Source organism: Marmota marmota, unplaced genomic scaffold (genome assembly GCF_001458135.2).
Source record: "Marmota marmota marmota unplaced genomic scaffold, marMar, whole genome shotgun sequence".
In the NCBI taxonomy this organism is placed as follows: Eukaryota; Metazoa; Chordata; class Mammalia; order Rodentia; family Sciuridae; genus Marmota; species Marmota marmota.
The window spans coordinates 2,463,995-2,478,618 of NW_025999969.1; the positions used below are offsets into that span (position 1 = coordinate 2,463,995).

Consider the following 14,624-nt stretch of genomic DNA (forward strand, 5'->3'; position numbering starts at 1 on the left):
TGTAAGATGAGAAAATTTGGGCCTAGATATCAGGAATGCTTATGGAAAGAAAAGACCATGTGAGGATCAGTGACAGTCAAGGAGATAGGGCTCAGGAGAAACCAACTGGAATTAAACCTTGATCTTAGACTGCTGCCCTTCAGAACTGTGAGAAATTTCTGTTATTTATGCCATCCAGTCCATTATGGCAGCCCTAGAAAACTAACAAATATTTTTATTAAAATTTAATGGAAGTGCAGTGGATGAATGGATAAAAAAATGAGGCATTTATACACAATGGAATATTACTCAGCAATAAAAAGAACAAGATCATGGCATTTGCAGGGAAATGGATGGCATTAGAGAAGATTATGCTAAGTGAAGTTAGCCAATCCCAAAAAAACAAATGCCGAATGTCTTTTCTGATGTAAGGGGGATGACTCAAAATGGGGTTGGGAGGGAGAGCAAGGGAGGAAGATTACCTAGATAGGGAATAGGAGTGGGAGGGAAAGGGAGGGAGAAAGGGTATAGCATGGATGGTGAAAGGAAACCCTCATCATTATACAAATTACATGTATGAAGATGTGAATTTGGTGTCAACATACCTTATATATAATCAGAGATATGATAAATTATTGTAGAATGGTGTATTAATAATTGTAATGCAAAAATAAATAAATAAATAAATAGAAAGTAGAAAACAACAACAACAAAAAATTAATGGAAGTGCATAATCTTAGTTTTTAAAAAGTCACTAGTCCTTCAAAGCTTACAAAGAAAATCAGCACACCCAGCCCTAACCCTGTCCACATTTGACTCTTCTGTTTATACTGGTATTTGTCCCATCTCCATATTTCAAATTAATAATACAAATTGATAATATTGTTATTCATTTTTTACTTTTAGATTGTATCCATTGTCTTTAGCTCTGCTTCCAAGCACATGCTTTCTTTTCTCCATCCTGCCCACAAAGTTTATAACAATTTGTGTGTATATATATATATATATATATATATATATCATAGACTATTATTATTACTACTGGTGCTAGGGATGGAACCTAGGGCCTCACGCATACTAAATACATACTATAGGCCAGGCATGGTGGCGTATGCTTATAAATCTATCTACTCAGGAGGCTGAGGCAGGATAATCTCAAGTTTGAGACCAGCCTCCACAACTTAGCAAGAACCTATCTCAGAATAAAAAATAAAATGGCTGGGAAAGTGCTCCTGGGTTTAATCCCCAGCACCAAATAAATAAATAAATAAATATTATATATATAAAATATTTATTTATATATAATATTTATTTATTTATATATAATATTTATATAATCTATATAATATATTATATAGATTGTATAAATATTACATATTTATACAATCTACATAATATTTATTTTTTAGTTGTAGCTGGACACAATACCTTTATTTTTTTATTTTTATGTGGTGCTGAGGATTGAACCCAGGCCTTCACTTGTGCTAGGTGAGCACTCTACCACTGAGCCACAACCCCAGCCCCTGAAGTATATATATTTTACCACTGAGTTAAACCCCTAATTTTTATTCATACTTGAGCCAAATGTACACTACTTTACTTCTTACACAATTTGTTTTCTCTTAAATTAATTGCCATTATTTCTATTTGCTTAATTTTCTTTACATGTACCATTTTTCTCTTATCTCTTTAAAACTGGAAGATTTCTCTGAAAATGATCAAGCACATCATTAATCTGTTGGTTCTGTTTCTCCCAGCAACACTGTGGAGATCTCCTTCCTTAAGTGCTCATTTTTCTGTTTCGGTCTTTCTGTCTTCCTGTCTTCCTTTCTTCATTATTCTAATAATTCTCTTTTTCTTTCTCCTGAGTTTGGTTCCTGGATACTTTTTTTCTTTCTCAGTATTGGGAACTGAACTCAGAGCCTCCTGCATGATGGGCAAGTGCTCTACCACCAAGCCAAACCCCTAGCCTTCTTGGTTTCTTCAGCTTGCTTTACTTTCTCATCTTGGGCAATCTCTGGCAACTTACGTACCTTATACAGAGTGCATGGGAGGGCTGGGGTTATAGCTTAGTGGTAGAGTGCTTGCCTAGCACGGGGTTCCATCCTCAGCACCACATAAAAATAAATAAAGGTATTGTGTCCATCTACAATTAAAAAATTTTTTTTGAGATGCATGGGAGTTAAAAATTTGAGGATGTGTCTGAAAATGTCTTCATATAAAATTTTTAGAATTGATCTTTTGTCTAGGCTTAGAATTCTAGATAGAAATTTATTTTCCCCCCTGAATAGCCTTGCTTTGGCTCCTGCTCTCTCAGTCCCGCACCACCACCGCTGCTGATGGTCTGGGGTTTGAGAGCTGATCTCCAGAGCTCACCATTGGCTCATGTAAAACACAAGAAAGGAGTCAAGACTGAGAACACCATTTTATTCATTAGAAGGTTTGTGGGGCAGTTTAAGATTAACCGCACACTCCATCCACTAAGTAACTAAAGAAAGCTTATTGTGAACCACAGATTCTAAATCAGATTCAGATTTGACAGGGATCCATGAAACACACACTCCAGAACTCTGTTCGTATGATGTTAATTAGAAAACTGCAATTTGGTTCTATCACCTCCTGACTACTCCAGTAAAAAATTCTCTCTTCTTTCATTTTCCTCTTCCCCATTCCTCTATTGGTACATGAATGATTGGTATATGTGCACAAGCCTATTGTGCACCTATTACCTGCCTGCTAATGGGTAATCCTCAGAGTTGCTTTACCATTGAGCTATATCCCCAGTCTAATTTTTTTTAAACCAGTCTTGTTAAATTGCCCAGGCTGGCCTTGAACTTGAGATTTTCCTGCCTCAGCCTCCAGAGTCACTGGGATACAAGCATGCACCACACCTGCCGGCGTGTGTGTGTAAAATATATGTATTCCAAATAGCCAGTGGTATGGGTTGTTTGTTGACTGTGCTGGAAATGAAACCCAGGGCCTTGGGAATGCTAGGCAAGCACTCTATCACTGAGCTTCGTCCCCAGGCTTGGCAGTGGTATGTGTTGGTCAACATCAAATGCAGATAACAAAAGAAAAATATCAGTACTGTGAAAATACCTTTTTGCCCATAGTGCCATGATCATTCAGCACTCATCTTTATAATCCAGTAAGTTATTTTGTTCTTATTGTTTTAATAACATAAAAATTACTCATATACCTTGTTCTACTGGAGAATTTTAATTCTTTTTACTTCTCATGTAAAACCAAGAATAATTTTATAACTTTTGTATGTAACTGTTACTTGTAGGACAATCTGTCATTAAGTAGGAATAAATTCCTCTAAAAAAGAATCCAAGTTAGTTTTCCCTTCAATTTAACCATGTTGTTGTTTCAGTAAACTTGTTTAAAACAAACAAATCCGGAAATCTGATGCTGTTTTTATCCCATGTTTTAGAATTGATTTTCCTTTCCCCAGAAATCAACATCTTTTTATCTCCAGGGTTCTGAAATTTCACATTAAGGGATAGTGATGTAGGTCAGCGGTAGAGCACTTGCCCAGCATGTGTGAAACCCTGGGTTCAATTTCCAGTACCGTGAAATAGAAGAGTAAATAAAAATTTGAACCAGAAATCTCACTGTAATGGGGACATTGTCATTGTATTTGGCCCTCACTGACCCCTCAATCTGGGAGCTCAGCCCATCTCCTTGGACTCTGAGATATTATCTCTGATTAATTATCAAATAATTATCAAATAAATTCCACACTTCCATTTTCTCTATTATTTCATTTTGGAATTCCCTTGGCTTGATCTTCTAATTATTTTCTCTCTCTTATTTTCTATTTCTTTGCTTGTTTCTTCTAATCCTTGTAGAGTTCCCAGACTTTTTCTATTGAAATTTTATTTCTGCTCTAATATTTTAAATTCCTCAGAGCTTCATCTTGTGAATGCTTTTTCTCTTTGCCTTTTTTTCCCTACTAATTCTTTCCCCCTTTTGCAGATGTAGTGTTTGGAATGCAAAATCTTCATCAACCTTGGAGAATAGTAATTATTTTTATTTTTCCCCCCTATGCTTTGCACTGTTTCCTTTTATCAGTTTGTTTATTTTGGTTTTGCCTTTAATGTGGAGGCTTTCCTTACACATTTGGTGAACTTTATGGTACCTGTTCATACTTACCACTGAGCAATTTGCTACTTTCATTGATTGAAGCTCTTGGTGCAAAGGGAGAACACATGAATGGTAGACCTTATTTTAGAGTTATCAAGCATGTATCAACTGGCATTTCATAAGAAACAGGTGCCACATATTCAGAGAAATTGCAAAAAAATTAATAAAGTTTTACAGGGAAGAGAACAATAAGGAGTATGTAAGCAACAGAAGGAGGGAGAAAAGGATAAAAGAGATGACCAGAACCTGAGACAATAGTGATATGAAGATGGTCAACTTTACCTTGCCCTTGGGTCTTCTGCTGACCCTTCCCATTGCTCAAACCCAACATGAGGTCAAGAGAACCTATTGATGGAGTCTATCAAGATGAACCTCCCAGGGCACTAAACAGGATGGAGAAAGTCAATGTAGATTTAAAAACACAAAAATCATCTAGGACAGATCTGGCCAATCTGATGGAGAAACTCGAATCTCAGTAACCCAGCACAGCACCTGGCATATATCAGAGGGCTTTCGGTAAGCATGTCCAGAGTAGATCAACTAGACAAGTGACGATCATATGATCATATTGTGATTGGTCTTGAATGTGATAAAAAGAAACGTGCAAGTTTTCAAAATGTTTACAAAATATAGACTAAGCTAATCATGTAGCTTAGTGGAAGAGCTTGCTTAGCATGTGCAAGGCCCTGCATTTGATACCTAGTCTTCCCGAAAAAAAAAAAAAAAAGTGTGCATACTAGGAAGCTTTTTTTTTTTTTTTAAATAAAATTGTCTGAGGAACCCCCATATAAAATCTATAACTGAATTATATTATAATTGCAGGGGATAGAGAGGCAAGCACCCTGTTCACCTGGACTTCTTGTTGTCTCAAGCCTTTCCCAATCCTGTTCTCCCCTTGGCTTCTGCAAAGGCACCTCTGAAGTGCTCAAAGAAACTCAGTTGGGGGCTGGGGCTGGGGCTGGGGCTGGGGCTGGGGCTGGGGCTCAGCGGCAGAGCGCCTGCCTCGCACATGTGAGGCACTGGGTTCGATCCTCAGCACCATATAAAAATAAATAAACAAAATAAAGATATCACATTCATCTATAACTAAAAAAATATTTAAAAAGAAACAAAGATACTCAGTTGGGAACTACTGGGGATATCTCAAGTATCATGTGGGTCCCCAAAGTAGGTTCTACAGCAAGCCTACACTGAGCAATGAAACTTCCTGACCATTCCTGAACATTCTTCCTGATCTTTCCTGTGTTTCCTCTTCCCCTGACTCTACAGGATCTCAGGGTGGCTCTGTGGCCAAGGCCCTTTTGGAGAGCAAACATTTTGCAGTGAGAGCACTGACGAGGGACGTGACTCGACCAAATGCCCTAGCGCTCCAGAAGCTTGGCGCTGAGGTGGTAAAAGGTGACCTGAATGACAAAGCGTCAGTGGAAGCTGCCTTAAAAGGAGCCTATGGGGCCTTCGTGGTGACCAACTTCTGGGAGCATTTCAGCAAAGACAAGGAAGTGTGTCAGGTGGGAACCAAACTCTTTCTTCTGTCCCCTTTGAGCCTTTTCCCCTTCCCTCCCTACCTATTTCTGTCCTCCCTGGCAGGGAGAAGGACTTCAGTCTGGGCAAAATTATAAGCTTCACTCTACAACATCCCTCTGACATTTATGGAATACATGTACTTTAGGTACTTGCTCAGGGAGTCTTTGATTATGAAATTAATGTTATGTGCACCTAGGTGAGATCTTATATATTTGAGAGTGACTTTAATATAGTCAGTCAGTCATTTGATTCCCTGCTTCTCACCATTTGTTTCTAGATGGCATGTGGGGTGACAGCAAGTTTCCCCACGTAACTTCCACTCAGAGAGCCAAACGGGGAGAATAAAGTATAAAAGAGCATATTTACACTTCAGGCAGAGAATTGGGGATGAATTAGCAATGGGCATGTAAAAAAGAGACTAGCAAGCAAATAATCCCACAATAGTAACTTCAGGAAAAAGAGTGTGTAGAAATAGTAAGGATAGAGATGATCCCAAGGCTCCGCTTAGCTGTGTGTAAGCATGGCACATTGATCTGCCAGAAACTTTTTATTGGGATGATGAAATAAAGGGAATTGTGTAGATGTATGATGTTGGTAGTGGAAAAGGACTGAGAGGGAGAACGCATCATGGATATGCACTGAATTCTCATCTTAGTAGGAGTTTAGTGGGTATAGCAAACTGGAAAAACCCAATTAGTGGCATAAACATGTTTTTTAGAAGTAAGGAGATAACTAAAAAGGATTAAAACAGTTACTTCTAGAGAGCAGTAATCAGCATGAGAGCACAGGAAACTGTTTTTATATTATAAGATCTACCCCCTATGACAGTACTATTTGGGAATTTAAAACATGTATATGTATGAGTTTGGGAGAAAAATGAAGATTAGATTTAAAGAATATGATGGATGGTATCAGCCACTTACAGATATGGCACAATTCTAAAGCTTAAGAGCAGGATGGAACTGTTTCAGGAATGTCTATTGAATTGATATTTATAGATAGCCTTTTATTTTTATCTATTTATATCAGCACATCTTTTAGTGTTAAAATCTGGAGGGGTTTATTTTAAGAGTTCTGGGTTCTAATGCTGGTATTCACTCTCTATGGAACCTGGAGGTAGAAGTCATTTCTCTGCTTCGCTTTCTTCTATCTGCTAAACCAAATTATGTCTTCTCTGCCTGCTGTATGAGGAAAATGAGACAGTGAAAAGAAGAAAAGGAAAACAGAAAGGGGTGGGGAAGGAGGGAGAGCCATATGAAGGTACTTTGGAACTAAAAACAAAGAAGAGAATATAATACATTTGTGTTGGTGTGTATGTATGTGCCCATCTCTCATACCGTAATATCCAAATGATGTGCATATATAATCCATTATCAGAAAAATTTATATAATGCTGGGTTTCTGTTCACGACTAAAACACTCAGGGGTTACTCCAGTTGAACTGGGCTGACTGAGCTGCGAGAAATAACCACACAAGAGACAGATGTACCTTTTTCATTTCAGGTCTCTGTGACGGCTCCTCTGACCTTAAGGGTCCACAGGAAGAGAGATAGAGAGAACATGTGCTGACCCCTTTTACTGAGGAGAAGGTATTCAAATGAGGCAAGGAGTCAGGTTTCAGGGAGCTGAGTCTATCTTCATGATGTCCACTGTCAGCAGGTTGACTGACATCTAGGTAAGCCACACCCACGGGCACAGTAAGAGAAGGGGACACACACAAGGCACTTCCATGGAACATTCTATCCTAAACAGGGCCAGGGGTAATATTACAAAGGAACAGGTGAGCATAGCTCCACCCATGGGGGCTGTAGCAAGACACACCCATGCACGAGACACCGACCCTCGGACCTAGGAAGGGTGGGGAAAGCTCTGCCATTTCTGTGACTGAGCGCCTCAGCACCCAGCTGGGGAGTGTGACTCAGTCACGTGCAAGGTTGTTCTCCCACAATATAATATATACAGATGTAGAAATTGATCACAAAGATACTGAGGGCCCAGAGGAAGAGAGCGACTGTTCCTTGGCTATTGCGTCTCAGCTTCATTCGGGTCCCTGGCATTCGCTTCTCTGCTGCCCTCCTCTCTTTCCTGTTCTACTCCCCCATGCCCTGGGTCCCTGCCCTTGCAGCCCCAGGGGGAGCAGGCTGAGGGTTCAGCATCTTGGAGGGGAGTCTCTGCTTGCCAATGCTGATGGCCCCTCACTTCATAACTGATGCAGAAATGTCCTCTTCACAGTGAAGACAATAAGTACAGAGGGAGTGGAGGAGACCCAGCACCTTCCCTTTAGTCTATAGGCAGAAACAGTGGTCCACATAAAGGATTTACTATCTTCCCTCAGGGAAAGATGGTGGCAGATACTGCCAAGCACCTGGGGCTGAAGCACGTGGTATACAGCGGCCTGGAGAACGTGGAGCGGCTGAGTGGGGGCAAGTTGAAGGTGCCCCACTTCGATGGGAAGGGAGAGGTGGAGGAGTATTTCTGGTCCATTGGCGTTCCCATGACTAGCGTGCGCTTGGCAGCTTATTTTGAAAACTTTCTCACCACTTGGAAGCCGTTGAAAGCCCCTGATGGAGATTTCTACACCTTAGGTAAATGGAAGGCTGCGGTGAAAGGTAACCAGACACCTGGTTGCCTTCCTCTCTCTCTATCCCCACTTTCCTGCTCCTCGTCAGTGGACCCATCATTTAAGCACCTACTGTACTAAGAGGGATATCAAATTGTCCTAAATTTACTTGCAGCAGTTACACTATAGAGGGAAGAGAACTGGATCTGAGACCAGAAGCAGAAAGGGTTGTCTTAGCATGCTGACCCTTCTTATGGAAGTAGTTAGCTCTGTGGCTTCAAGCTTCAGATTCCTCCTGTCTAATGGGAAAGTTGACATGATGTCTGCTAAGGGCCCTTCTAGCTCATCCATCTGACCTTCTGTGACAACAGGGGAGGACCTGGATTTTATGGTCAGTATTAGAATCTCAAGGGACCAAGACTCCAGGATACAGCCTCCCAGGTCCTCCCTACACAGAATCAGTAGAGCCTATAATCTATGGATTAACTAGTTCTGGGTGAAGAGGTGATACCTTCATTTTCTCTTGGTACCTAGAGCCATCTGGGACCCACAAATCTGGAAAACCAGGCCTTGAGTACCGCGAATGTCATTCTCCACTACAGGAACAGCTAATTTTTACTAAGCGACCACTACGTTGCAGTGTGGGCTGAGTGGGGCCAGCCTTGTTCCCCACCACCCAGCAGCATCCATTTTCAGGGCTAGTTGATTCAGCAGATGAGTTATTTATTACACACTCCTTAGTGATTCTGACTTACATGGCTACTGTCCTGCTCAGTCTCGTTCTTTTTATAACAACCCTAGGAGAACTAACCTGGGGTCCCACAAGAAAGATCTTAATTCCTTCCAAAGGCATTGGCTTCAGTGATCTCTGGCTAGGCTCCACATCTTAAATGCCACCTCTTAACATTGCCACACTGGGAAACAGAATCCAACACAAGGACCATTGGGGGACAGACACATGGCAACTGCCTTTCTACTCCTTTTGTTTAAGTGGTTCATTTGTCTTGGTGGATCTATGAAGGAAGTGATAAAATGAGCTATCTTTATTTTATTTTATTTTTTTTAAATCTAGCACTGCCCATGGGGGATGTACCAATGGATGGTATCTCTGTTGCTGATGTTGGAGCAGTTGTTTCTAGCATTTTTAATTCTCCAGAGGAGTTTATAGGCAAAGCTGTGGGCCTCAGTGCAGAAGCACTAACAACACAGCAATATGCTGATGTTTTCTCCAAGAGTCTGGGCAAAGAAGTCCGAGATGCAAAGGTGAGTTCTTAGGATTATGAGGGGCTACCTTGGTTAACATACTATTAACTCACAAATTCACTAGACTTTCAGTGGATTTAGGTGGGGTTTAAGAAATTGAAGAGGACTGTGATCACATGAACCTATCTTCATTGATTAATGTGGTTGAATCCTTCCCATAATGGCTTTATTTCTTTGACTCAAGATTAATCAGCTTGTTAAAGTAAAATTACTTTTGGGTGGAAGGAACTTAGAATCTGAAGACTGAGGTACAAATTGTCTCTCACACACCATCCTGACTCCTCTCCTCAGCTCTCACTGCTAAATGCATCAGAAAAGGCTGATGGGGACAAGGCTCTTAGTCCCCCGCTAAGCCTCAATTTCCTCATTTTTTGAAGTCAAGTGTTTACCTTAAAGTGCTCTTGTGAAATCAGGATATATTTAGGACCTACCTTGGTGTTTGACATGTAGTAGCTTTGTATCAAGAACTTATTATGTACCAGGCTAAAAATGTTGATGCACATAAAGAAAGTCACCGTGAGCATCTCAAAGCGTAACACGGGTGCTTAATTGTGTTGTCCAGACTATCTGGACAGAGGACAGTAGGAGAAGACTTCAGGAGAGAAGGGGGCTTCAAAAGAGGTCCTTGAGGAGGACAAGATTTTGTACAGGTAGAGGGTAGCAATAGGGCTGACATGTTAAATTCTGCAATAACGGTCAAGAAGCCAGTGGCTGTTGGGGAAATTGACTTGTTCTAACTCTGCATGTCTGTGTGTGGAATCTCTGCACCTTACCCTCTCTCAGTCTCAGTTTCTGGGTGTTTAAAAAATATTATTATACCTCCATTGTGGATTGTTGTGAGGATGAACTGAGATGTTATGGCATGTGCTTGACACTGGCTATGATGCTTAGTAAAACCTCAATAACTAAGGTGCTATAAATCATAGAGGAAGGATTGTTATATGGAGAGGACAGATCTTTTATAGCCAAGTGAAAAGGATTGGTGATATTGAGCACTACAGCTATTTCCCCAAGCAGGTTGTTGATAAGAGGAGAAAGAATGAGCTGTTTTGATGATACACTGAGACTATATGGCCCACAAAACTTAAATTATTTATATCTAGCCCTTAACAAAAAGGGTGTGGATCCCTATTCTAGGATGCTTCCTGAAGTTAGGGGTGGAAGCTTGGTTCTTGTTTACATAAGCAGCTCTTGGTCCAGTGAATCTTGAGGGGATGTCTAGATTCCCAATTCAGCCTCAGGTATTGGGGTTTGAAGAGACTGAGACTGGTAAAAAATATTGTAGGTGTCAATCTAGCCACAAAATAACATCTGAGTATTTCATTGAAACCATATAAAATTTCCTAGAGAAAAGTTATCCCCAAACTCATGAAGGTCACTCACTCAACCATGGACTCACAGAAAGTCTGCTCAGTCTCTTGTCGCTGAGTGTAGATTGTCTTCTTGGTGATCTCTCTCCTGGAACATTTGCATTTAAGTCTTATATTCATTTTGTCTTGTGGGATTTGAACTTTTTAAGAAAGAAGGAAAGTGGGCTGGGGATATAGCTCAGTTGGTAGAGTGCTTGCTTAGCCTGCATAAGGCCCTGGGTTCAATCCCCAGCACCACAGAGGGGTGAGGGGGGAGGAGTAAAGGGGAAGGAGTGTGGGCATTCTATTCTTGGAACATTATGTTGTTTCCTAATTCAGCTAATGCTTCTCTGGCACCAAAAGTTCTAGGGCAGTAGAGGCACAGATTTCTATGGAGTGGTTAATGCTGTTATTAGTAACTAGTCTCACTTGAAGACAACACCATCTATGTGTGGACTGGGAAAATGCTTGGACATTATCATTTTTCTGGGGAAGGTACATGTGGCCACAAGGTGGCGATCCAGTCTTCCTTGTCTGACACCACTACACAACCTGTCCCAGCCCCTCCACCCACTCAAGTCTGGCCAAAGGAGGCTGTTGAGGTGTTTTGGTGAATGCAGGCTCCAGACCAAACTCCTACCAGAAGTTCTGGATTGGCTGAAACTATCTAATCCCCAGAGGAAACATGGTTGTCTTACAAAGTGAGACATAACAGAAAAAATCTCAAAAGATTCTTCAAAAATCTACAGTAAAAAATTCCTTATTTTATTGAGGCATGTTAGTCGTCAGAGTTACAGCACAAGAAAATGACTTGAGGTGACAGATTTTAAGCTATCTCCCATGTTTCTTACATAGAGCCTTCTTTTTCAAAGTTTTTAGTTTTATTCTGATTTCTAAAATAATGAATTCTTATTGTAAAAAAAACTCCGGAAATTATGAAAAAGAATATAAAAATCGCACACAGTTAAATTTCTCAGAGATAGTTACTATTCAGATTTGGTTGATTTTCTTTCTATCTTTTCCAGTATATATAATAAGTATATGCACATATACTTAATAAAATTAAAATAACATTAAGTGTGCCATTTTGTATCTGGCCTTTGAGCTTGACATTAAATTAAGAACATTTTTCTATTTTGCTAAATTCCTTCAAAACAAATTTTAATATTCTTAGAGTAGATATACCATAATTTATTCTACTATTTTATTGCTGGACATATAGGTTGTTCTTGAATTTTCATTATTGTAAGAGGCATGTGAAAATCATGGTTTTACATAAGTTGTTATGTCTGTCACATTTAAAATTTTTTTCATTTAATTTTATTATTTGGTACTGGAGATTGAATCCAGGCATGCTTGAGTTATATTCCCAGTTCTTTAAATTTTTTCTTTAATTTATATTTTGAGACAAGGTTTTGCTAATTTGCTCAGGGCCTCACTGTGTTGCTGAGGCTGGCCTCAAACTTGCGATCTTCCTGCCTCAAACTCCTGAGTTGCTGGGATTATGGGTGTGCGCCAGGCTTGTCAATTTTTTTTTAAAGGCCAAGTGCAATTGTAAGGTCAAAGTTCATCTCTGGAGTCTAAAGACAGATTATACTGGATCAGATAGTTAGAAATGAGCTTTGCTTATTCAGTGGGAACAATTATTGATCTAGTTAGTGTCAGAAATGATTGGAGAAATGAATTTCACTGAAGGCAGTTCAGTAGGTATAGGATGGGCTCTACTTCTATTCAGGCCTGTGTGGTTCTGGCAGAGGCTATGATGATTGAAGGAAAAATGCAAATGTCTAACCAAGAATGGAGAAAAGATGAATGGGACATCAGCCATCTTTAAGGAGAAAGCAGGTTCAGCATTAGGGACCTTGACTTTTACACGGAGTCCCAGGTGGGTGGAGTATACCAGAGACCAGCTGGGGAATCCCATGAGGAAATTCAGACAAAAGCACTATGAAATGCCACTCAAGTGAAGGGTGGTATAGATATCTAGCACCTTATCCAAGGTACTTGGGTCCTAAAACAACGTGGCTTTCAGAATCCTTCAGCTTTTATATGGGGTATGGTCTACATGCATCATGTAATATCATCAGCAGGGGCTGGGGCAGGAAATTGTAATCAAATATACCAGTATCACTGTGGTAAAGTATTGGAATGTTTCAACTAAATGGGATAACTAAAGACTATAAATAGTTTTTACATAGTTCAGATCAGATTTGTCACTAAATTAGTTCAGCAAAGTCAGTTTCTTGCCTAATTACATGTGAAACACATTTGAGTTTCTTGGATTTGGGAGTTGAGCTAAAAAATTGTGGACTTAGATCATCATTACGGTGAATATCATCTTTTTATCTTACTTTAAATGGGTTATAAGATTTTCTCCTTTTTTACTTGTTCTTAAAAGATCACCCCGGAAGCTTATGAAAAGTTGGGATTCCCTGCAGCAAAGGAATTGGCTGATATGTGTCGCTTTTATCAAATGAAGCCAGACCGTGATGTCAAACTCACCCACCGTCTAAATCCCAAAATCAGAAGCTTCAGCCAGTTTATCTCGGAGAACCTAGGAGCCCTTAAAGACTTATAGAAAAATCAGCTGTTCAGACAGGCTTCGACCTCACAGCCTCTGTAATCCTGTTCCTATCTGTAGCACAACATCCACATTTATTGAACAGATATGTTAGAATGCAGTTATTTGCAGACCCCTTTAATCCTCTTTTTAGTAGGAAACATTGCTTTAGTGATTCGGCACAGTATTGGATTCACATAAAATTTTACAGCTTGTGATTAAGGTGGTCCAACTATTTGGTTAAATGAAAGCCCTTTCTTTCTTCCTTCCCACTGGGAATGGAACCCAGTTCCTTGTGCATGCTCAGCATGCATTCTACCACTGAACTATCCCTCCTGCCCCCATATCACCTTCTGTAGCTTTCTCTTTCCAACAACCAAGTCACCTCAAAAAGCTCTGGCCTGATGAACTTGGAGCATCATGAATGGGAGGCCACTCAGCTTTCCCCTAGGATGAGTGATCTCAAGGGTCAGTTCTGAAATTCCCCTAGGTGGCTCCACCTTCTCAAGTGTATCACAAAATTTTCTGTGAACTTTGAAGTAACTTGAATTTTGAAACCAACATCTTTGTAGAGAGTCTTCTGGGGAACATGGTGTTTCATGAACAAGCACAAGCTTTGGAAACTGAAATTCAGTGTTGCTTCAGGGTTGGGAGTTTATTCTCTGATTCACTCATTAAAGTCTCTATTGCATCATCACTCAATTGTTTGTCTATTCATTCATCTATCCTTCATTTATCCATCCCACAACAGTTTGTTTTTAAACCTCCAGAACTGGTGGGATGTTTGCGGACTTCTCTCCCAGCCTCTGTGTTTTCTTATTGGTGTTGTCTACTTGCCAAGGATGCTGTGGTTCCTTCCCAGTTCATGGCTGGGTTTGTGTCATGCCAGAGCTAGAGGAACCCTGCAAATGAATTTACTGCAAATAAAATGCAGAGGATCTGCAGTGGATGAAGGGCAGGAAGCTGGACTCAAGGCCTAGGAAGGGCATGGAAGTGGAAAGATGATGTGACAGAAGGGCTCCCGGAGTACCTTTGTGTATCACTGGATTAACATTTTCTACGCCGTATTGTAATTGCTAGTCTTCTTCCTGGCTATGAGTGATTTGTATTCCTCTTTATTCCAGTGCCTTCTATGTAATAGGTGACTAATAAATATTGATTGACTAAATGAATGAATAAGTTAATTGACAATATAATTACAAGAAAAGAGAAATAAACAGGCACATAGGTTGGAGGGGTG

The 14,624-nt window shown here is 40.1% G+C and overlaps 1 protein-coding gene across 1 annotated transcript; it reads left to right on the top strand.

Annotated features, from left to right (window-relative positions):
• Nucleotides 1–5,393: 5,393 nt before the first annotated feature.
• On the top strand, nt 5,394–14,081 carry LOC107154270 (nmrA-like family domain-containing protein 1; the record flags this gene model as incomplete). Its single annotated transcript, XM_015499885.2, has 4 exons — nt 5,394–5,636; nt 7,988–8,237; nt 9,285–9,475; nt 13,223–14,081. Coding segments are annotated over 4 exons (864 nt in total), but the record flags the coding sequence as incomplete, so codon positions are not given.
• Nucleotides 14,082–14,624: the final 543 nt, after the last annotated feature.